Genomic DNA, 24,603 nt, shown 5'->3' with positions numbered 1-24,603 from the left:
TATTCCAAGAATGTGATTCAAATTGAATTTCTCTACCATTTCAAATGTTGTGGCAATGTATTGTTCATTAAATTAATCATAAATACAACTATGGGTGCGTTCCAATCCCCATACTTCCATTCTATTTAGTATGCCAGAAAAATATTTAGGATGTCCCAAAACATGCACTCCAAATGCAGTAGCTCAAAAATACCAGGATGCCCTAATACATCCAATTACATTTTGCAGTATGGAAATCAGCATGATTTAGTTTGTAGTAAGGTAAAAAGAAAAAGTATGTGATTTGGAATGCAGGGATAGAGGCTCTCCTAAGACTGAAGAGGTGTCTTGTGGGACATACTGAATAAACCAGAGAGTAGAAAATGCTCATCATTTCAAATCTAGACCAGGAACAAGTGGACCGCATCATGCCAAGCTCCATTTCTGGCACACCTTCCTAAAATGGCTGCTGTTGTTGGGCTGCAGGTATGCGGCCGGCCCGACCTGTTGAGCAGAGTGGAGGTGTATAGGACTAGTTTTACTGGTGTCATGTTTTCAGACCCTGGAGGCCTTTTCCTCTTGGTTCTAAACTCAGCAGGAAGACAGTTTGTTTCTGTGCCTCAGGTTACGCACATCAAAAAGGTATAAAACCTTAGTGTTCTTAAAAAGGGCCTAGCATACATATTTTAATTCAGTTTTTAATTAGGCATGCTTTCAAATAAGTAACATTTCTTACACAGCAAAACTAAAAAATGTATTGATTTTCAAAGTTGCTGCCCTTATTTTGAAAGGCCTAATGAAACTATGTCATTGGCATACACTTTGTGTCGTTCATTTTCACGAATGACACTGAATTAAATAAAAACCTGTCTCAAATGCCTTTCCAATTAGAGACTATTTAAAGCCAGGTGAGTTGTGTGTGACCTGGAGGAGCACACACACCTGTGGGCGTGTCCTACTGAGCACGCGCAAAACTCCGCGCGCGCGCCTGATGTGTATTGTTTGCGTTCATCTCCTCACTCGTGACTACCGTCTACACTCTCAACAGACAGCAGCGTCCATCACAACAGGTGAGTCAAAAAGACATAATACTACCGCCAAATGGACTCTGCTAGGCCAGCATTGACGCCTTCAAGATTTTAAATTGTAATTTGCTAATTGTTAATAGCGTTTAATTGCATTTCTAAATGATATCCTGCTTTTAGCCGTAAGAAAATGAATTTTTCAGATGTGTTGAGCGGTTAACTACGTTTGGTGTTCTTCAATGTCTGTTTTGTCCTCATCTTCACACTAACTTGATGGTTTCCCATTAAGGACTCTTTCAAATGTGAATCATTGATATTTGTTTTCCCTCGTTTCCCGCCTATTAATTGAAATGATGAGGAATGATGTAGGCTACCTTTGAGGTAGAGTGTGTCCCGCTGCTAGGGTTTGACTCGCCAGGTGAATCTGTATGTTTGAATATTTATGTTCTGAGGTTGTAGAAAGTTCTCTCTTTAAAAGGACATGTTATTTTCTATGAAGGGTTTGCAACAACAAAAAATAGTTTTGTGTATGAGAACAAAACGCTGTCAATGGTCCACTTTACTGACAATTGAAAGGACATCAAGATAGAGAGATCCCTCGTTACAATGCTATAAAAATAAAATACATGTTACCATCAAAATCTATCGCCTTTTAATCTGCTGGGATGAACAGTGTTGGTTCAGCAGAGCTATTCTTCAAACAGTAAGATAGAAAGAGAAGGTAGGCACTGGAAAACAAATTCAAAACCAAAGGTTTATTTTTTTGTGATCAAGTTTTTTTTTTCATTGTAACAAACACATTTACAAGATATATCCAACAATGTTCACCCTTCCAAACAAAAAGAAAAAATGCAAAATAAAAGAGAGGAAAAAAATCCAAGGTATGCTTGAAAGCGCCCTTCATTTCTCTATTCTTCTATTAGGGCCACAGCTATTTCAATTGTAAACAGTATATGTGAGTTGTCTGAAACAAGCTGTTTTATCAGTGTAAAATACTAGCCAGTATTAAAGGAAATAAGAAGCATGGATAGAACAGTGGATTGTAAATGTTTGAACGGTGGTTGTAAATAGCAGTGTAGTGATATGGGATGGTCCACTTGCATTGGTGTGCCTGTCTTAAGTTTCACTCTAAACAAGCTAACCCTGTTGACTTGGACTCATCAGCTGTGGATGTCTGAAAACAGGTAGTCTCAGTTTGTGTGCCAGCAAAACTCCACCCACTTACTGCTGCTTTGTTTCACCACAAACAACAGCTAGGCCAACAGCTACCCTGTGTCTGAAGATGCAGGTCAATATTTGAAGATTTATGTTGGAGTAATAAAGTGGTCCAGCCATCACACTGCTGGCTGCTGTTAGTGTACATCATTTCACATTCCCTTTGACATGTTTGCCTGCTTCTGTTAGAGAAAAAAAACCATTTGTATAGAACTCAAACCTCAAATGTGGGTCTAATATTATAGGGAGAGACATTGCAAACAGGTTTTCTTTGATGCCAGTATGAATCAAAAGTCCAAAATGTACATTTAAGGCAGGGCTGTACGCTTATTTTTTAAAGTGGTAGCACTGGTGCTAGCAAGCAAAAAAAATCAGTAGCACAAAAATAAATTTGGTAGCACACAAAGTATGATCGAAAACTTGCATAACCTTAACCCTTGCATTTCGCTCTAATTACCTTTGAGCATGTCATCTTGGTCTCATTTGAGATTCTCAATTAATATTATTTCCTAGTGTGTGCAGTAATAATTGTAGAAAAATTAATAGGGGTGCACTGATTGCAATTTAGACAAAATAATCTAACCTGCCAATTGCAATTTGGCAGGCTGTCGCACTAGTTAGGGTTGCCACCTTGGATTTAGGAAAAAAAGGGACACTTGAATGTTTGGGGCGGAGGGCTCGGCCATTATTAGGCTACCAGTTCAGACTGACCAGTGTAATGACCTATAATAACCATACACACCTACAGTGCTTTTTACAGTATAGGCTAAATAGGGAGACTGAGGTGGGTGGGGACACTGGACCTTGTAGGGGGGCCCCGGAAGAAAAAAATGCAACCTTTTAAAGTAAAATTCATCAATCTGGTGCACTTTGAGAATAATATTGCATGCAACCATGCCCAGGGGCCCAAGGGCTCGGGGGGGGGGGGGCCTAAGCCAGAAATACTGATAGTAACTTTAAATGTTGCATTGTCAAAGAGCTCAGTCACTCATGTCAATAACAGGGTCCAACAAGGAATAGCCTAAATATAAGGAAATAAATCATCACGGCCCCAACTAGGTGACAAATAGAAAAGCAAGTGCAAAACAAAAGCATTATTAGCTCTGTCTAAGGGGCTTCATGAGGGACAGCTAAGCCCCCCACACACAAACAGGAATAAGCTTGCTATGTGTAAATTCTATACTGTTCATGAAAAGTAGCTTTCCACCCTGTATATGTTGCAATGGGCCCCTCCATCATATAACATGAGTCTGCAGACCAATCTACTGTACTGTTTTCACAGTTGCAGAGTAAAGAGTGCCTGTTTAAGAAAAATGATGTTCCTTCTGCAGCTCAAGATTTGATTAAAATGTTCCTCTGCTCTGATGCATTTAACTTTAAAACGGTACAAAGAGTCTGGGCCCATTATCTCATAATCCGTCTATGAACCAACTGGTTTCCACAATCTTTTTTATTTTCGCGGGCAGCATGCACAAGCATTATTTATCAAAAAAAAAAAAAAAAAAAAAAAAAAAAAGTGTGGGGCCCCACACAGGGTCTTGAAACGGGCCCCGAAATCGTTAAGACCGCCCCTGCCCGCCCGCCTCTCCGATGCAATAGCGGGCGCAACAAACTCCTCGGCCCGTGTGAGACGGCCTTAACTACTGAACGAAGGAAGGAAATCAAATGAGGTTTTGGCATTTTCCCCAAAAAACGGGTCACAGCTGGTGAAAAAAAGAGAACAATTCTGGGAAAAACGGGACGGGTGGCAACACTAGCACGAGTGCGATTGGAGTTGTATTCATCATCGCACGTGATCAATTTCAGTAGCAAATGCGATCAAAACTGTCGCACTGTACAGCCCTGAAATTTAAGGTGTTCATTTGACTAAACCTTGTCTGTATAATTCTCCTATACAAGCAACTTGAACAGCCATTATCTCATCCTCCTAAACATTATTTTTTGGTTTTAATTGTCTGATTTATGAGACATTTCCTTCTTAAAAACGTGCAAAAAAAATGCATTTTTAAGACCTGTACATATTTACAAAATGAAAAAAGGCAATATCCAAAATCTGTTTATTAAAATGTTTTACTCTAATATGTTGTAAAAATGAAACAAAGAAGATTTAAACTGTCTTTATCCAACAACTAGATTTATGTTTTTTAAAGAGATAATGAACACATAATTAGTTAGATATTGAAGAATTTGCATATTTATTCAAAAATTACTGAAAAAAATATTTAATACAATAATAATTGTTTTAATTTCAGTACTCAACTGGTGACGTTTCACAGTGATATATAAGTTAAACATTTGACCCTATTCACTGTGCTGTCTAACTTTAAAATATCTTAAAATGCTACTCTGCCATTGACAAACAGACCAACATACCTTATACAATCATTTTAATGAGATCAAACTTTCGATCATCTTTAGTCCAAAGTAAAGTAAAGTAGCTGGGGTTGTGACATCATATGCTGCTGTTTATATGTTTGGTGAGAAATCTGCTGCATTAGACACAAGATGGCGGCTCTGTGGCTGATAGCTGATCAAACACTGATATTGACAGTACATGTATACTATACTAAAGTCACCATATATGTGTTTTCTGTTTTGCAGGGTAAGCTATAGTGGCATTTCAAAATGCCTGGCAAACGCAGCATCCCCCCGTACCAGCCCAACAGTGGCAAGCAGTAAGTTGACCTTCATCTACCTCCATCACAGTCATCCTCTTGTCTCAGCCACACACATACATATTCAGTCCTTACACCTGCAGATATACAGCACACCTTTTATTCAGGTGCTTATTGCGATTGAGCTGATGAGGCTGAGTTCAATTTAGCAGCTGATGGTTCCAACATAGCATGGTGTTTTACATAGTCTTTGCAGTATTCTCTGTGTAGGCTAGTGGGCTTCACATGTAACACTCTGACCTTGCAGACAGTATATTTGTTACAGAGGAAAATGGTGTCTATTACCCATCTTCCTCTGGAATATCCATCTGCCTGACAGCTTTAGAGGCATGTAATAATGCCTTGATTATGTCTGAAAAAAGAAAGGCAACATTCGTCATTCGTCCAACATGCATTGGAACTGTGAATTGTTGTTTGGAGGGGCTGTCTAAAGCCCCGCCTCCAGTGGGGTTGCCAGGTTTGAGCCCTTGTACTGGTTGCCAAGATGCCATGGGAAATAAGGCAGCTTTGGTCTTGTTCAGCACTTTCCCACTACAGATAAATACTCAGTATGTCAATAAGTCAATGAGCAAAACATTAATATCCAAATATGTTGATGATTGATTGCTTATGTCACTATGACTGAAATTTGATTGAAGTTCATCTTCGTACATTTTCTGCTTATTTTTTCTTTTTCTGTAACGGTAACACTTCAACATACTACATTATTTAACAGTTAGTTAATTGATAGTAAATGCTTAATAATTATTAACTAAGCATTAACCAACTGTTAATGACTATGCATCAACAGTTAGTTAAAGCTTATTAAGCGTTAACTTAACATTGTCTCCTGTGTCCCCCTGTGTTGCAGCCATAGACACCGACACAGTGAGCACACGTCTAACCCAGCCTACTCCTACTACCCTGGGGAGAAGATGGTCCACTTCTACACCTGGACCTCACCTCCAGGTGTGATGAAGATCATGTGTATCATCATCATCATCATGTGTGTGGCTGTGTTTGCCTGTGTGGCTTCCACCCTGGCCTGGGACTATGACATGGGCCTGATGGGTGGGTTAGGGGGTGGTCTGGGGGGGCTAGGGGGTTTTGGTGGAAGCTCACTGGGGGGCTCTTATGGAAGTTCTTATGGTGGCTCTTATGGAGGCTCTTATGGGAGCTCGTACGGAGGGGGGCTCGGTGGGGGCGGCAGCGGCAGCAGCGGCGCCGGTGGCTACGGCGGCTACGGCTACGGAGGAGGCACACAGATGGATCCCAAGGCTGGGAAAGGTTTCATCATCGCCATAGCTGGGATCACCTTCATAGCCGTGCTCATCATATTTGTGTTGGTGGTGTCCAGGCAGAACGCTGCACGCACACCAGGCTTCTACCTAGCAACCATCATCATCTCCGCCATCTTGGCTTTCCTGATGCTCATTGCCACCATAGTTTACCTGGTCGCCGTCAACCCCACAGCCCAGTCCTCAGGCTCCATGATGTACAACCAGGTCCGCCAGCTGTGTGCCCAGTACCAGAACCAGAACCAGGCCCAGGGCATCTTCCTCAACCAGTACCTCTACCACTACTGTGTGGTGGAGCCCCAAGAGGTGGGAGCAGCCTTTGTTTCTGTAGTGGTGGTGTTAGGGTTCTATGGGGCAGGACTTGATATGATGTATAGCTCCTTTGCAAACGGAAATCCATGAATGAATCCAGTCATTTCTGTAAAGGCCAGGACACACCAGCCCGAAAATCGCCGTCGTAGAGTCGATAGGGGGTCGGGAGACGAATCTGTTTGGTGTGTGCCGTAACGTCGGCCGACGTAGAGGTCGTCGGGCTTGTTTTGAGCCTGTCGCCGCCGATTGAACATGTTCAATCGGCGGCGACAGGCTGGCCGACCGTCTTTCATTTGGAGCAATTTGATTGGTGGAGGGCTAGCGAATCAGTGAAGCCCGGAAGTGAGGCGGGTAGCACAAACAGCTAACAACAGCTAGCCATCGTTTTAATGTGTTTGTTCGTTTCGTTTTGAGAGTACTCACATGCATCAACCCTTGTTGACTGCTCGACACCATGCTCGACACTCTCTGCTAAAAATTGTGCTCTTATGGTCCATAAATATAAATACGTATTTCTATCTATGTTTATGCTCTAGAGAGTTGTCCCATCATTTCCGGCTTTCGTATTTTTTCGGGCCACAATACAGATTAGCGCCGCCTGCTGTTATGGAGACATTACGTCCCGCGCAAGCAACAGAGCGTACGGAAAGTCAGCAGTCAGTTTGGTGTGTTCTCTGGCCGCGACGGGAAGCCTGGAGCTTCCTGAAACGGCCGACCCCATTTTTTGCGTAGTCGGAACAAGTAGAAACAAGTCGGACTGGTGTGTCCTGGCCTTAATGGTATTCACCCTGTTCACCCTAACTATATAATGACTTGTGTTGTTTGAGGGGTTGAGCTCCCTGTTATTGTCTATAATGTTAGTAGATGTAATTCCTTGCGGCTCACTCCTGTCCCTGTGCTCCCCCAGGCCATAGCTATAGTGCTGGGCTTCCTGGTGTTCGTTGGCCTCATCATCCTGCTGGTGTTTGCAGTCAGGACCCGATCCAAGATCAGACACTGGGGCCGGGACCGCATTCTCTGGGAGGAAGTCAAGGTCTTCACTATTGGTGGCACACAAAAAACACAAAACAGCGTCGGGGAGTGGGTAAGTGTGTGTGTGTAAGTGTGTGTGTGTGTGTGTGTCAAATACCATTTGAAATGACATATTGGCATCACGGCATGCTGCAGAGATGTACTGCCTACATATCATATTCTACAGACTAGAAAAAGCATCTTTGTTTAGTACATATTCCCACAAACATCCCATCTTAATCCCTAAAAAAATTCAAATTCAAAGAAATTGAGAATAATTATGTCAAATTGATCAGTCCCTCCATAATTAAACAGTGGTTGACACTAACGGTTGCCCGCTTTCCCGGGGCAACTGAAAATAATGTTTGGGCAAGTTGAGATTGCTTCTTGGTTGCCCGGACGGGCAAGTGGATTTTAGAGGGTTTGTCTGTAGTCTAGGCTATGTATTCATGTGTTTTACAGTCTGCAAAAAAAAAATTTACGCTAACTCACACAAAATAGATCGGCTATATTCGCAATTGAGCAGCTGCGCGCGGCAGCCAGCAGCATCACGGTCGCTCTTTCGCACTCGATCTCTCTATCTCTCTCTCTCACACACACACACACACACACTACACACACACACACACACACACACAGCCTGTCCGTGCGCAGTTTCGCTGTCTACGTTCCGAAAGCCGGCTCTATCCTACAGACCTGGTTCCGCTATATTCAAAACCCAGAAATCAATAACGTTTGAGCTTATCGATACCGCTATGGAGTCCAGTAGGCTAGGTCACATTATATAATTTTAAATATCGAGTCGGGTCATCTTCATGTAATTAGGCCTACTTCAGCGTATTATTCCATCACTGGACCGCATCATGGACTGTAAAAGTGTTCTACCTTCGACTGTCTTGAAGAAACTCCTTCAACCCGCTCCGTCTCCAAAAAAAAAAAAAAAAAAAAACTCGTCTGCTGAGCCGCTGCCGCTGCAGACGGGCTCGGCACCGTCTCATCATCATTCAATGCAGCGGTGATCAACAAACGAGAGACTGTAGCAAGTGACAAGTCCCGCAGTTAAAAAATCGGATAGTTTTTAAATCCATATTAAAATCTGCAGGATAAGACCTAGTTAGCTAAAAAAAATCGCAAACGGTTCAAATGTGATGTGTTCAGGTCGGCTCAGTAAAATGATTATTAGGCAAAGGTCAATAAAATGACATCATGATGTGTTCAAATGTAACATCAAGAAAATAAGAAATTTGAGTTTTTCGCGGGAAGCTTGAATAATAGCCTGCAGTTTGGGTAAAAAACTTGTTTTCCCAGCAATATAAACTAAATAGTAGGCCTAAATATGGAATTATGACCTGTTTAAAGTCCTATCCTGAGCTCTGCTCATCTTATAAGCAATTAAAGCAATAATACCAGTTCTCTTTAAACAAAATAATAGAAAGGTATCGATAAAGATTTGGATTGTGGAGTCTTTATAATGGTATCAATATGAATAGAAATGAATGATCCCCCTCCTTACTTACAGTGTAACTGGGCAATAGCTTTAACATGGTGGACTTTAATCATTTTATGGCACACGATCACTTTTTGGCACAATGTGTCCGTTTTTAAATAAGTAAAATTTTTCTGTGGAAGCTAACATTCAGCTTGACTCTGAGCTAGACTGAGTTTTCTGAGCCCCTGGGCAAAGTGCATGGCAAAAAGAGGCCCTTTCACGATGCTGCAGCAGGACCAAGTGCTTGGTGTTGTGTGATGTCATGATATATAGGCTTATATGAATTGTTGTTCGTTTTATGTGGTCAGGATGAGACTAGTAAGCAGTGTTTGCATTTAAGAGATACGTTTCGCTAAAATGTATTATTCAATTAGTCTATACTGTATATATCATTGTTTAACAGTTTTTTTGTTTTTTTTGGGCAAGTGAACACAACATTCGGGCAAGTAAAACATTACCTGTACTTGCCCTATGGGCAAGTGCATTTGAAACCTTAGTGTCAACCCCTGATTAAAGTATAATTAACGGTTAAATTAAAAATATTGCAAATCATATCTAAATTGCAAAATCAGTCACAATTATCTCAATGAGATATTTTTTTGAATGGTGCAGCCCTAATGTCCAGTGATGTTTAATCGTCTGAAGTTACCCTCTTAAACGTTTTTCAGCTCAACATTTCATTTCAGGTTGTTTGTCATTTCAACACATGTTGCACATGGAAACAAAATAATGTTTCTAAGTCTAAGTATGTTAATGCAAAAGGAACATTTTCAACTGATAGACCATGGAATCTTATGTTTGAATATTTCACTCATATAGAACATCATTTAGATGTTACTGTTTATATTTTAATATTTTAAATTTTAAGTAGATTTTTGGGATATTTTACTTCAATATTTGACTTCAATGCGCTGGGCAAAGAGTCTAACTGGCTCTGCTGTGGCATATTCTTAAGGAGAAGGTACAAATAACATGACATATTGACACAGATGGTGTGTGTGTGTGTGTGTGTGTGTGTGTGTGTGTGTGTGTGTGTGTGTGTTGGAGACATTTGTAGTTTCTAGGTGTGGTCTGTTAAGGCATTTTTAGCTGCTGCATGGTGACTGTGCTGTCAGGATGATCATGTGTTTTAAAAAAATAAAACATACTTACATGCCTACAACTTTACATAACTGTAAGGAGTGGCTGAACAAGTAATAAAGTGTAATGTCATCTTAGTTCATGTTGTGTGACAGTGTCACAAGTGAAAGTGTAAACTGGAACACTAGCATAGTTTTCAGTGTAGGTGTGTGTGTGCTGTGACTTCCTGTTGATGTCAGGGATGGTATCGGTCTCCAGGTATGCAGGGAGAGAGTAGAGGAACCGGTTAGGCCTGGTGAAGGCCACTGTTTGGTAAAGAACAGCTTAGCTTAGCATAAACTAGGTCAGCTTTGGGAGGAGCCTCGAGAAAACATGACTTCCAAAAACTATCCTGGGAGAAATATTGATTTTACACAACGTCTATCTTTAAAGAGGACCTATGATGCTTTTTGACTTTTATGACCTATAAACGTTGTTATGATGATTCATAGTCATGCTTAACCATACTAAATTATCAAATAATGACTTACATGCATTTCGACGTATTCCCTGCTGACCGTCTGGGGTGTCTGTGCCGAGCACTAAACACTATTCTAGCCAGTCGAGAAGTCACGTGTTCAAAGCGGTCTACCCTTTGTAACTTTGTGAGGTCGCATGTAACTTTGTGAAGTCACCACGTGGATGTTTCCATGTATGGTAATGCTGTCACTTCCCTGTTCGCGTCTGCCTCGCGTCTGCCTCGCGCCCTTATAGGTCCATGCTCGCGCTTCCCGCCACTGAAAGTGTTCCGGAAGGAAGGTAACCAATCACAACGGAGTGGGGTTTGCAGGAGGGGGGAGGGTAGCGGAGATGGCCGATGCACAGGCGGAGGGAGCGGAGATTGCCGAAGCACACACACTCAAGTGTTGACAGGACGTGCTGGATCGCCAAAATAAGAGAAAGAGCTTCCCGAAAATCTACATAGTTTTTTGTGATGTGATTCGTGTCAGGTTGCTCTATAGCAGTGTAAAACAAGAAATTAAGACCAGAAAAGTAGTATAATAGGTCCTCTTTAAAATACAAGGGCTGAAGTCAAGGAAAAATCCAGACTGTAATACTAATGTTACTACTAATTTTTTTTAGTATATAACAAATAAGAAAACAATCCATGATAAATCCTTTGTAAAATTCAAGAATGTATGCCTAAGGCCTTACAGAAAGCTATACATCTAATACGCTGTAATAATTGTCAAAAGTCTTTAGTATTGCTTAAGCAATACAATCACTGGATCCTACATTTCCCATAATCCAACCTGATAGTTTGATGGTCCTCATTAGACACTCCGTACTCACACAGGCTTTCTGTCTCAAGCCCCAGACCCTGGTGACATCATCAGGGTAAAGCTTGACTTTCAAATCAGGGATACATCAAACCTCCACTGACCATCAGACTTCTCCCCACAGCTGTTCCATGATCTGTCAAACTCTGATGGAAAGTTCCTTGTGTCTTGCTCCAGGTGAAGAATGTGTCTGGTGAGCCCGAGGTGCTGCTGAATGACCACAATGAGAAGGTTGGGGGCTCCAGAGACTATCTGGATCAGCTGGACCACACCAAGCCTCTCTACCTGCCAGGGTAAGCTGCTGGCTAGCATACACCTGACCTAACCAGGGTCTAACAGCCTCCACACACATCCTACCTCTACTGCGCGTCTACCTCGCGTCTGCGTCTGACTTTTTGTCACTGACCATGTAATCAACCTAGAGCGGGCACACATCCAACCTCAGACGCACTGCTGATGCGCGTCGGAGGCACGTCTGCAGCGACGCTCCCCTTTACCTCAGGAGGCTCGCCTATTTTATTCTGAGAGCCGCGCGTCTCTCTCGGGTCTCTCTGCTTTAACTGATAGAGAAATACTCTGCTGAGAGTCATATTGACTTCATACCGGCAACTTTCGCTGTAGTTTCACCATTTCCTGGTGTTTCCCTTTCAAAATAAAACTTCCAACAAGTGAAAATGTGGCAAAAAATAAATAAATAAAAAGGCAATGGGGCGCACGGATTACAGTCCAGACTCAATATTAGACTCAATATAAATCATATGCATCATAAATGACATGAAAGAACTTCATTTTTAATGGGAATTATCTATGAAAACTCTATGTAGAAAGACAGGGCTTTTAGAAGCAGCGCTGCAGCAGTTGAGACGTTGTATGTGTGTCCAAAAAAAGTCCGAGAGAGGCAGCAGTAAGGTAAGGCGACGCGCTCCAGAGGTAGACGCAGGATGTGTATGGAGGCCGTAATGGTCTCTGTCAGCTCAGGCTGCTGCCACTCATCTTACCCATAAGGATGGAAAGCCACTTAAGCTTTCATATAGAAGGAATTTGCATTGGTGGTGTTGTGCATAAAAGTGAATGAATACAAATCATATAAATGAAGAATAAACAGATGTGGAAAAGAGGGGCTCAGTGTGTACACGCCAAATGTGTTGTTGGAATAACCAGTGTTATGCTGAGTAAAGAACATGAAGAAGACCAAACTTGTGAAAATGATAAACATTGACTTGCTAATGTAGTGCATCACTAGAGAAATACACGAGTTATTATAGAGCAGTCCGTCACTTCATCACTACGTATTTATAGAAAGATTCTATGCAGAGAAGTGTGTGTATTCCCACGCCAACTTCAAAGTCATTTTTCCATTACACCAGCAATGAATAGTTATTTACTGTGCGTACATTGGGTGTTCCTGGGCTGTTTTCCAGGTATTAAGGTACTTAACAACGATAGAAGAATGTCTTAATGAGATGATGTCTTTGCAGAGACTCTTCGATCAGCAGCTCGGTGGGTGTGGTGAAGCCCAAGCCCAGGCCCAGGGACTATGACCCGGGGCTGGAGTCTGGAGATGACCTGGAGGAGGAGGACTTCAGCCTGTGAGTGCTCTGGATTCTTACACACCAATACCATTGCTCAAATAGAGACGTCAATTATTAAAAGCATTAAAGGTGAAGTAAGCGATTTATTTATGTTAATATAAGTATTAAATCGCTCTTTATTCATACAGTGATCACTATATAGTGTGCACGTTTCATAAAGCCGATCTCTCAGTCGCTCGCTCTGCATGTAATCGGCAAATAAACTTTTCGGGGATCCCACTACTAATAACCAATCAGAAGAGAGAACGCTACAAACTGGCATTAATGTGGTGACAGGAAGTTAGCTATTTAAACTGACCATTCCGCTTACTTCACCTTTAAGTCTCAGTTTTTACAATACAGAGGATAAACCTAACCTACCAACAGTCACAAGGGAAAAACAAACACGAGCAATCCACAGTTTCAATATTTGGCTCGCTTATATTCTCCTCTACTACTCCTTTTATATCTCCATCCGTATTTGGGAAAGTGTATTTTAAATGAACACATCATAGAGGGCAGTACGATTAATGTCTGGAAGGGCTTTACAATTAATCGCAAAAAAAAATTAAAATATCTATGTGATCTTATTTCTAAATGATGACCATTCTCATGCTCATATTCCCCTAGCCACACTGAATGTTCACTTCTTTGCTTGGGAACAATTCCAGTTGATAGGCTATATAAATGACTATTAGCTCCACAATGTCACACAAAACAAGCTATTAATGTAGCATTCACACAAACTACTCAATAGATGATGTATTTTGCCTTGTTCCTCCTTGAAGCCCCGACATGTTGATATTGTAGACGTGTGTACTTAACTAAGAAGCTGGTAACACTTTACAATAAGGGCACATTAATTAACTGTTAGTTGATGCTTAAATAAGCCGCAATAAGCATTTACAAAGCATTAACTAACTGTAATGCTTAGTTTATGCTTAACAAAGCATTACCTAATGGTTAATAACATTAGCTATGCTTTAACTAACCCTTCATAGCTGTAGCGGGAACAGGTATGTTCAGATGAATTTTGCTATAAGAAATGAACTGAAGATTAATAATACTACTTTAATCATTTATTAAAGTTCAAAGGGGCACCATCGATCCTTTTAGGACAGAAAAATAGCAAGTTGTCTCGTTTAATCAATGATTTATTCTCAAATGTTGATTAGTTTAATGTTCAGTTAAAACAAATCAATATTAATAAATCCTAGTCTCAATGATCATTTCCATAAAATAATGTAATCAAGTAATTACTATTATACATTTGGTTACATGACCTTAACACCGAAGGCTACAGAATCTTTCACTTGTTGATTGTTGACACTCCAATAATATCCACACAAATACATCACAAACACTTCTGGTTACAATATAAGAACATTTATTTTAACCACAATGAAACTTAAGGTAACATCCGTTTTATACACGCATAAAGCAAATACACTTAGCAAACTTAATCAAAGAAAACGTCTAGAACGTGTGTGTGTGTGTGTGTGTGTGTGTGTGTGTGTGTGTGTGTGTGTGTGTGTGTGTGTGTGTGTGTGTGTGTGTGTGTGTGTGTGTGTGTGTGTGTGTGTGTGTGTGTGTGTGTGTGTGTGTGTGTGTGTGTGTGTGTGTGTGTGTGTGTGTGTGTGTGTGTGTGTGTGTGTGTGTGTGTGTGTGTGTGTGTGTGTGTGTGTGTGTGTGTGTGTGTGTGTGTGTGTGTGTGTGTGTGTGTGTGCTGAAAACAAAAGCAGATTGTGAAGAGATATTCACTGATTATGACAAAAGGTGAGTTGGCAACAAACATTCTCCACAATCACTTAATCACGTTGAGTGTTGTAAAATAAGAGAGGAAAAGTGTTATTTTATTTTGAAGTCCAGCACTTAGGCTAAATGTTATGTTTAGGGTGTCTAAGGGTGTATTCACACATGCCGTGTTTAGTTCGGTTGAGACGAACTCAGATGCACTTCTGCCTTCGGTGCGCATCTTTCAGGCAGGTGTGAATACAGCAATCGCACTCGGGTGCGGACCAAACAAACGCTCCGAGACCCAGCTGAAGAGGTAGTCTCGATGCGTTTCCAAACGCACTCTGCTGCAGTTCGTTTGTGGTGTGAATTTGTTCGGACTCGATCCGACCCAAATGCAGGAGGCACTGTGCCTTTTCTTTCTTTTCTTTTTTAATAAATAGCCGTCAGCTTCACATTATGGGAAAGTGTTGTTGTCGCCATTGTTAGGAAGATTAGTTGTGGTTTGACCGGGAGCCCAGAACAATATAAATGCTGAATGTGTTCAGCGATCAGATGAAGGAGAGGGGAGCGTCTCCCGCTCAGTGCCAACAGGTTCACGCTGCGCAAGAAGTGTGTGTTTTTATTTTGCTTCCCATGTACGGGACCGTCAATACTATCCCCGTGTCAGTTTGGAGCTGAACTGCGCCGACCCAGCTGATACACAGCTTAATCAGCTGAGTGTCAGCTTGAGCCTATTCTTCTCGCGTGACGCGCATCCAGCACCAAAAATACAGTAAAAATTATGTTTCACATTGTAGGCTACAAGCCACATAACGTGGCATTGACATAAGGCTACACATTATGACCATATGAAACAACAATAATTTGATGTTTTTCCTCTTTATTTATAGGTTAGATGTAGGCCCTTTATTTATCTTTATTTTTAGCCCCATATTATATCAATGATATATATATATTTCGCAGTTTAAACTTCGTGCTTCCTGTTTCTCTCCACCCCAGAATGTCTGTCCAATGAAAGAATGACCTCAGATCACATGTGGTTTTGCTTCGTAATGCTGGTTCACTTGCAAAAGGGGCAATATGAAAGTGGACCACACCAAACAAAAAAAATCAAAACTCTATTTGGTCTGGACCAAAGCAAGTGCACTAGCGGACTTTCCCAGTGTGAATACACCCTAAGTGTCATAATTCATTACCACCAAAGCTTGATTGATTGTCTTTATTTCGAACATGCAAGCAATAAAAAAAAAACTTAAATAGTAATAGATAAATAAATAAAAAACTAAATGCAAAAAATAAATAAATAAAAAATAGACACCTTCTGGAAGGAAGGAAGTACAAAAACGTATCTAGTCCTACCCCTTAACAGATCCATTTAGCTTGGATAGTTAGTATTATGTTATTAACATGTCAGTATATATGATATAAAGCTGTAAAGTTGATTTCAGTGTCTTCTCCTCTGCAGGCTGTATCCCTCCATAGTGGACGAGAGAGAGCGTCTGAACTACAAGCGGGAGTTTGACCTGGAACACCAGGAGTACAAGAGCCTGCAGGAGGAGCTGGACCACATCAACCAGACCCTGGCCCATCTGAACCAGGACCTGGACCGACTGCAGGAAGGCAGTCCACAGTTCATGGTGGGTCAAGCCTTCAACCCTTCTCCAAAGAACCTGTCTATCCACTGTGGCCCAGTCCATCCGTACCCTGTTTAAAGGCCATTGTCAGGGTTCAAAAACAGGCAGACTAAACGAAAAGAAACCTATCCTATTTCCACTGAGCAGTAAGACTCGGATCGGTGTGGCTCGGTTACACTAGATTTAGGGTGTATTCACACATGCCGTGTTTAGTTCGGTTGAAACGAACTCAGATGCACTTCCGCCTTCGGTGCGCATCTTTCAGGCAGGTGTGAATACAGCAATCGCACTCGGGGGCGGACCAAACAAGTGCTCCGAGACCCAGCTGAAGAGGTGGTCTTGATGCGTTTCCAAACACACTCTGCAGCAGTTCGTTTGTGGTGTGAATTTGTCCGGACTCGATCCGACCCAAATGCAGGAAGCACTGTGCCTTTTCTTTTTTAATAAATCGCCGTCACCTTCACATTATGGGAAAGTGATGTTGTCGCCATTGTTAGGACGATTAGTTGTGGTTTGACCGGGAGCCCAGAACAATATATTACATTTGATAGAGGACGCGTAAACATGCTGAATGTGTTCAGCGATCAGATGAAGGAGAGGGGAGTGTCTCCCGCACAGTGCCAACAGGTTCACGCTGCGCAAGAAGAGTGTGTTTTTATTTTGCTTCCCATCAATCCGACCGTCAATACTGTCCCCGTGTCAGTTTGGAGCTGAACTGCGCCGAACTGACACCCAGCTGATACAGAGCTTAATCAGCTGAGTGTCAGCTTGAGCCTATTCTTCTCGCGAGCCGCACGTCCAGCAGCAAAAATACAGTAAAAATGATGTTTCACATCGTAGACTACAAGACACATAACGTGGCATTGTCATAGGGCTACATATTATAACCAACTGAAACAACAGTAATTTGATGTTTTTCTTCTTTATTTATAGGTTAGATGTAGGCCGTTTTATTATTTTTAGCCCCATATTATATCAATGGTATATTTCGTAGTTTTTACTTCGTTCTTCCTGCTTCTCTCCACCCCAGAATGTCTGTCCAATGAATGAATGACCTCAGATCACGTGTGGTTTTGCTTCGTAATGCTGGTTCACTTACAAAAGGGGCAATATGAAAGTGGACCACACCAAACAAAAAAAATGTAAACTCTATTTGGTCTGGACCAAAGCAAGTGAACTAGCGGACTTTCCCAGTGTGAATACACCCTTAGTCTCTTCCAGCCAGACCAAACTACAGCTAGTAGTATGGTCTGGTACCAAGCCATATCGTTTGGAGTATATGGGGGAAAAGTAGGCTGGCCTGTTTTCATTTCTTTAAACCAATCACAATCGTCTTGCGCAGCGCTAAGCCCAGGAAGCCGCAACGTGTCCTTTCAAAATAGTGCAATTTAGTGCCGGCCATGGACCTGTTATAAAAGGTGCCGACCAACACTGTTAATGACCCGAGCCGTGTGTGTGTGCAGTAACATAATGAGCTGGATACTATCAAACCGTATCAAACACACGCGCGCTCTTTCTCTTTCTGGGGCGGCAGTGGCGAAGTGGGTAGGGAGTTCGCCTCTGGTGTGCAGGGTCGGAGGTTCGATCCCCCGTCTCCACATGTCGAAGTGTCCCTGGGAAAGACACTGAACCCCGAATTGCTCCCGATAGTTAGCTTAGTTAGCTTAACACCCTAGTGCTAAGCCTACCCTGCGTGGTAGCTGCTGCTATCGGTGTATGAATGTGTGTGTGAATGGGTGAATGTGTCCAAAAACAATGTAAAGCGCTTTGGGTCTGTGATAAACGGAGATATAGCGCTATACAAGTCCATTTTACATTACCATTACCATTTCTGTTGTCTCCTGTTCTAAGCAGAGCGTAAACAGTAGGCTACAGAAGGAAGAGAAAGGGGAGGAGTTTGAAGCTGTTATCTAGTGCGAGCGATATACTAGTTGTCATTATCCGGTAAGCCAGACTACTCTAGATTTGGCTGGCGTTTCCACCAACACACTACCCTTTAGGAAGGCTGGGTTCATCCAAACAGTGATAGCCACGGCTAGAGTATGGGTCAAAGCATCAAGCCGTTATACGTCGCAGCAGGTATTTAACTATGGTGACATCATAGTAGGTGTGTATCTATGGTGACATCATAGCAGCAGGAGACTGACCATTGATTAATTTATTTAAGAGGAAAAACATCACACAATAAACAGTGGTGTGCCGACATTTCTCACTAAACACAAGTCTCTCTTCACTCTTGCCATGGTGACTACACACGCCAGTTAAATGCAGAAATGATTCTGTCAACCAATCACCGGACGGCAGTGTGTAGTTCCACCCTTTTGGTACCCCAACGGAAGGGTCCCAAACATAGGAGTGGCACAGCTCGCTTATTTTGGTGCCCTGCCCAACTTTTGACCATGGAAATGCAAATCAAAGCGGGCTGAGCTGCACTGAACCTATCGCACCGCTCAGTTGAAACACGCCTTTAGTTTAACATAGAATAGATGTGTGTGTGTGTGTGAATCTGGAAATACTCTTTCTTCACATTATTGACGGTTGTCTTTCTAATCTCAGGATGCCATGGATGAATACACCAGACTGAAGAATGTCAAGAAGGTAAGCCCATACACAGTGACTTCCAACAGTCACATAGGCCTACACTCCTCTGGAAGTCAACAAGAGCTTTGTCACTCAAATCTTAATGGTTTGAAATGTGTTTCTTTCCTCTGCAGTCCCCAAACTACGGCATTCAGAAGAAGAGATGTAAATATCTCCGCTCCAAACTGTCACACATCAAGAGGAAGATCAGTGAATATGACCGCAGGCCCTGAATCTGCCCCTGGGAAACCCCTCCACCAGGCAAAGAGTGTGTTTTGAGTGTGAGATCAAAACATGGACTTACTGTAGTGAAGCAAGTTTCCTTTACAATCCATCTGTATCAAGTCAATCACCAAGAGAGGGGGAGAGAGAGGGGGGGGGGGGGGGTAACTTGTCTCTGGTGGATTCTGCTACCTCCTGTGAGTTTCATGAAGGACTATGTTGAATGTATTTAGTTAGAAAGTGAGAGATGTGATATGAGCTGGTTTTGTTTCAGTACTTTTATCATCAGTTATAGTGCCTCTTTTATAGCCTTTTAAAAAAACTGTTTTTGACAGTGTCATGTACAATGAAGGCACAGCTAAGATGAAACATGAGTTTGCCTGGCACCATTAGGTTAGTGACCTTCTCTGGTGAATTATGTACATTTTTAATTTTAATATCTAGGCCTGCTATTTAAATAGTTGATGTTTCTAAATGACTAGATCTTTTGTAATACACCTTTTTAGTGGAAGCCTGAGTGTAAATAATTGATTACGGCTCTGTCATCTTGAAGTGTCCCATTAGCATTTGTACAAGATTTGTCTTTTAATATAGTTAATTTGTATTTCTCATTTCAAAAGCAAATGGACAATTCACCTCACCTTGTGTATATATTTTTAACCTGCACATTTTTTTCTACATGCCTGTTGAGCTGATGTATGCACCCTGTATGTTTTTCTGCAAACTCACAAAGTTTTAGCTCTTTGGATACGATATGTTTTGGAAAAGGTTATATATCAATAAAATGTTGGTTATCAATTGTCATCTTTTTTAACTGTTTGAAATATGGGTTTAACCTTGTGTGCTTTAGCGACAGACTCCAAAAGCCACCAATAACACCAGAAAAAGTTACTAGAGGGGTCTGAAAAGTCACTAAAGATAGCGACAAAATTGCTAAGTTGGCAACACTGAGTGAAGCGCTCCCTACATTACTTTTTCTTCCTGCTTCAAAATGAAAGTCAGCTCACACTTCACCAGTTTAATGCTTTTAGAGTAAAGCTGCAGGAAATAGTCCGTTTGTAATAGCAGTAACTTACCTTAATTATTATTAATTTATTCTTTTCAAAGTAGACTAATCTAGTAAAATAACAAGAACCTTTTTTAAAACATTTATACAGAGTGGTTTGGGGGTTTAGTTACACTTTAAATAGAGTAGCACCTGAGAGTTGAGGAGCTTTGTAGCAGATACCCAGAGGTGGTCAGCCCGACCTAGGGAAGGTGACGGGGATCAGAGCTAAACTTCATGACATGGCAGGGGCCATTCCATGAAGCTCTGTGCCTTACGCACTAACGGAGACAGTCGAAGCCCAGCTAAATAAAATTGAGGCTGCTGGGTTAACACCTGTTCATTTGAGTGAATGGGCTGCACCTGCTGTAAAGTAGATCATACAGTGAGAATCTGTGGGAACTATAAAGTGTCCATCAACCCCTGGCTTGAAGTAGGTCAGTACCCCATACAAAAACCGCAGGATTTGCACACAAAACTAGAGGTGAAAGATTCAGCAAGTTTGATTTATCACAAGGTCATTCTCCAACTAGGGTGATTTGTGTCCCTGGCAGATACAATGAAAATAAAAGCACATTTCTTATTTTTAAAGTTTGTCACACATAATTTACACTAAAATGACTCTTAAGAGTCTTTATAATAAATAAATGGTACACCAGTCAATATTTATTCTACAAAAAGTTGTGTTTTATATGTGGTTTTGGCTTATATTCTAATCGTAGAAAAAAATCGGACAATTCCTGTGGACACATTAGCTGTATGGTGTGGAATAATTCATTGGAGATAATATTTTCTGTTATGGGTTATACTGATTGACATACTCGTGTCTGCTGGCCTGCAGAGGGCCATGCTCCTGTCTGAAGCTCAGGTATGCTATCTGGAGCACAAAGTAAACCTGAATACTGAGTCAAGTATGTTATGTCTGGTCTGGGGTTTAGCGTCTCCACCAGAGCCCAGAAGGGATCCACGTCCCTGCAGCACATGCTCTGCTCAGCTGAGCTCATTGGCTTTCCCACACAGGGCCGTCCATAAGGGGTAGAAAGTGGGAAAGCTTTCTAGGGCCCAGCCACCAGGGGGGGCCCAGAGAGTTTTCTTTTTTTTTTGCAGATTACCTAATTTAGCCAGCCTTTATTATGAACGCTATATTCGCAAGAGAACTTTCTATAAAATAAAACATTTTATTCATTGATACTTGGGTAAAATATCACATTTTATATTGAAAAACTAAAAGTATTATGGGTCGTTTTTCCCCCTCAAAACCGTTGCATGCATTGATGATGAGCAAGCTAACCTAGCAAGCTCAGTGATGCCAGGACCTGGGGCCTATTTCAGGTAGCTGGTTTTACATACTCTGGGTTTAACCCTGCGCTCTGAGTTGGTAACCTCAGAGCGCAGGGTTGATGAGTAACTCTGGGTTTTCGGTTTCAGAACAGTGGATCAGCGTTGGGTCAATCAACTCTGAGCGTGTTCACTCTGGGTGGAGCGTGTGCATAAAAGCCATCGTCAATGGATCGCTGATAACATGATTCACCATGGAAACAGAAGAAACAAATGCGTGATCCTCCCACTTCTCCACTTCTCAAAAAAAAATAACTTCTCCGCTACTCCCACTGGAGTTAGAAATATTAACGAATGAATTTATGGTAGCCTATGGAGAAGAATTAACGGGGATATTGTCACATAACTCTGATCTAATCTCCTCTGCAATTCAGAAAAAAACAGAGCAATCATTTCGCTTCCGTATGAGAAGCCATAGTCTATTTTAAAAAGTTACGCATATCAGCAGTAAAGCTGCCGCGGCACAGCATTTCTGACAGTGTTTTATATTCGCTGTATAATATGTTGGGAAGCTATAGCCTAATAGCCTACTGTGCAGTAAACAGACTGTCGCTTCTTTTAAATGGGGAGTGAAAGACATTAACGTCTGACACATAAGGTGACAGTTTCCATTGAAGAGCCTGATTGATTTATTACCAGATCCATTTTCCTCAAGTGATCACAGTTTAAATTATTATATAATTTTTATATTCATATTAGGCTATTTAACGAGGCTCGTCTGTGACTTTAGGATTGCACAAGTGAACAGTAACGATCGCGTGCAGCCGCAGCGTTACATGAATCCACCTGACATAAATCTGTTTAGTGACACAGACGTTAAAAAGCATACAATACAAATAGGTTTATTAATCTGAATGTAGAGCATGTCACGATGTGTGAGGTGGCCGCCTATATGAACGGACCGAGGGCTGAGAACAAGGCTACTGATCAGATAAATGATCGGTCAAACGTAAAATCATCAGGAAATGATAAAAACATCCCGATGGAGATTTCTATGGAGTAATTTTGCTTCAAACTGTACAGGAACGCGTGTGACAGTGACACTCTTTCTTCAGTCGGAGCTGCAGCGTAAAGTGAAAACAAACTCGGGTAGGTCTAACCACCTCCCGAGCAGGTTAGACCCATGGCGTATGTTGCCGCAGTAACTGACTCTCGGTTGCGCTGAACCTGCCTGAAACGGAAAACCCAGAGTTTCCACTAACTCAGAGCGAACAAACTCTGGGTTGCCTCAAAACCAGCTACCTGAAATAGGCCCCTGGACATAAATCAGGGTACCAGAAAAGAAAGGAAAAAAATTGAACTTTCAAGGGCTTTAGACCCCCGGAAAATTCCTTAATATCAGTATTTTTGCTAGCAGAAGTGTATTTTCAATTCAGAGATACTGTGATATTTCATCAAGTTTTGAGGTGTCTTTGAAATTATTCTGTATATTCTATCTATTATTTTCTAAGAAAATTAGAGAATTACATATTTAGCCTTTAAATGAAGGTGGCAGATGGTTGTTATACTGATGAGGAAAGCTTCTGGTAGCAGTGCTATCATGGTAGACCCCCCTACAGCATTGGTGTGTCTAAAAGCTTACATTACAGGAAATGTTACAGTAAATGTGCCAAAAAGCAGGTGCAGAGATCTTGCAAGAGCAGAAAATTTCCGCTCGCACGCTGCGCACGCGAGCATCGTCGGTGTCTCTGCCCACTATTATTTCCAGTAGCCCACCCTAATCTAACTGTCTAGAACTGGCCCTGTGTACAGGTATGTGTTTATGTAGGAATAAGCGCATCATGCACATTGATACAAGTTCAGTATGAGTAAAGGGGGCCCAATGACTGGACCTTTTCAGGGGCCCAGTCATTTGTCTGGGCAGGCCTGTTCCCACACAGGCACCTAGCAAACAAAAGGTGTATGAGGTAAATGTCGTCATTTCTGTAGTTAGCTCGCCCGCTCGCTCGCTCCAGTAGTGATGCAAGAGGTAATGTGGAGTTACACGTCATGCAGCTTCATAACCTTATACTTGTAAAGTGATTGACTGTTAAGTGTTGAAATATGGACAGCATTCTGTCATAAGCTAACATTAACTCTAGCTAATGCCAGTCACTCTCCAGACCGAAACTCCACTGATTTTCCTCTCACCATAACTCAATCTCCCTCCTATTACCGTTGTTTCGCACCAAGTAGTCTATGGATTAGAATGTTCGTCTACCAAATGCTACGTCACATTCGAAAAGATGCGGAAGTAAAATTGTATCACAAAAAAGGCTCCAGAGGCTACTTCTAGTGTAGATTTATAAAACCAAATATTAAAATAGTATACTTGAATGTTTTTCCTATATGATTCTTCACTGCAGCATCTAACTTCCAATACGCACTTTAAGGTAATTTATGATCAGAGGGAAAATGAGACTGTTTTAAAGATATTCAAAAGTTCCTCGTGGCCACTTTAATACCAAACATTACTTTTCCTTCCTAAGAGGTGGTTAAGAAGATGGGGGACTCCAGGTAACATCACCCCTGGGTGTCTGGCTTTGAGGGACCACACGTAGCTGCTGATCTGGGAGACAGCAGTGTTTTACAGTATCATGATACGAGACCAGATATTGACTGTAGGTATGAAGTGTTAAAGCTAGAATGCTGTGTAATGACTTCAAGATTGTGAGGTACAAAATGTTGGATTTGTGATTTTGTCGATTTGAAAACACCCGAACCATTCTGTGTCTGTATATTTGAATACAAAACATTACGCTTCTTCCTCACTTCTGTCAGACAGCTCCACTACATCTGTTTTCTTTGCATCATCACAGACATGATATCCAAACCGTCATGGATCACTGTTATTATCACCACTCAAGTCAGAACATTGTTCGCTTAGAGGTGTTGTCAGTATTTCACATTGTGGGGGCTGTTTTGTTACCATCTTAATTAAGTGGGAGCATAGCCTGATAAGGTCAGAAATTCTTTATTCAAAGATAAAGGGCAGATTTCTTCAAAAAATAAAAAAAACAAGAGGGGTAACACTTTACAATAAGGTACACAAAATTGTAGTACCTACTACATAAGTCAGGATGGTGAATCTTATGTTAGGTAGCACACAAAAAAA

General features: G+C 41.5%; 1 protein-coding gene across 1 annotated transcript; it reads left to right on the top strand.

Moving 5' to 3' along the window:
• Positions 1-993: 993 nt before the first annotated feature.
• Positions 994-19,918, top strand: oclnb (occludin b). Its single transcript, XM_080048011.1, has 9 exons — positions 994-1,049; positions 4,821-4,894; positions 5,745-6,477; positions 7,391-7,567; positions 11,560-11,675; positions 12,861-12,971; positions 16,156-16,327; positions 18,881-18,922; positions 19,039-19,918. The coding sequence occupies exons 2-9, from the start codon at positions 4,845-4,847 to the stop codon at positions 19,135-19,137; spliced, it is 1,500 nt and encodes a 499-aa protein (XP_079904137.1). The 5' UTR covers positions 994-1,049; positions 4,821-4,844; the 3' UTR covers positions 19,138-19,918.
• The last annotated feature ends 4,685 nt before the right edge of the window (positions 19,919-24,603 follow it).

Source organism: Ammodytes marinus (genome assembly GCF_949987685.1).
Source record: "Ammodytes marinus genome assembly, chromosome: 2".
NCBI classification, from domain to species: domain Eukaryota; kingdom Metazoa; phylum Chordata; class Actinopteri; order Uranoscopiformes; family Ammodytidae; genus Ammodytes; species Ammodytes marinus.
The sequence above is the reverse complement of the archived record's forward strand: the minus strand, read 5'-3'. Positions and strand labels throughout refer to the sequence as shown.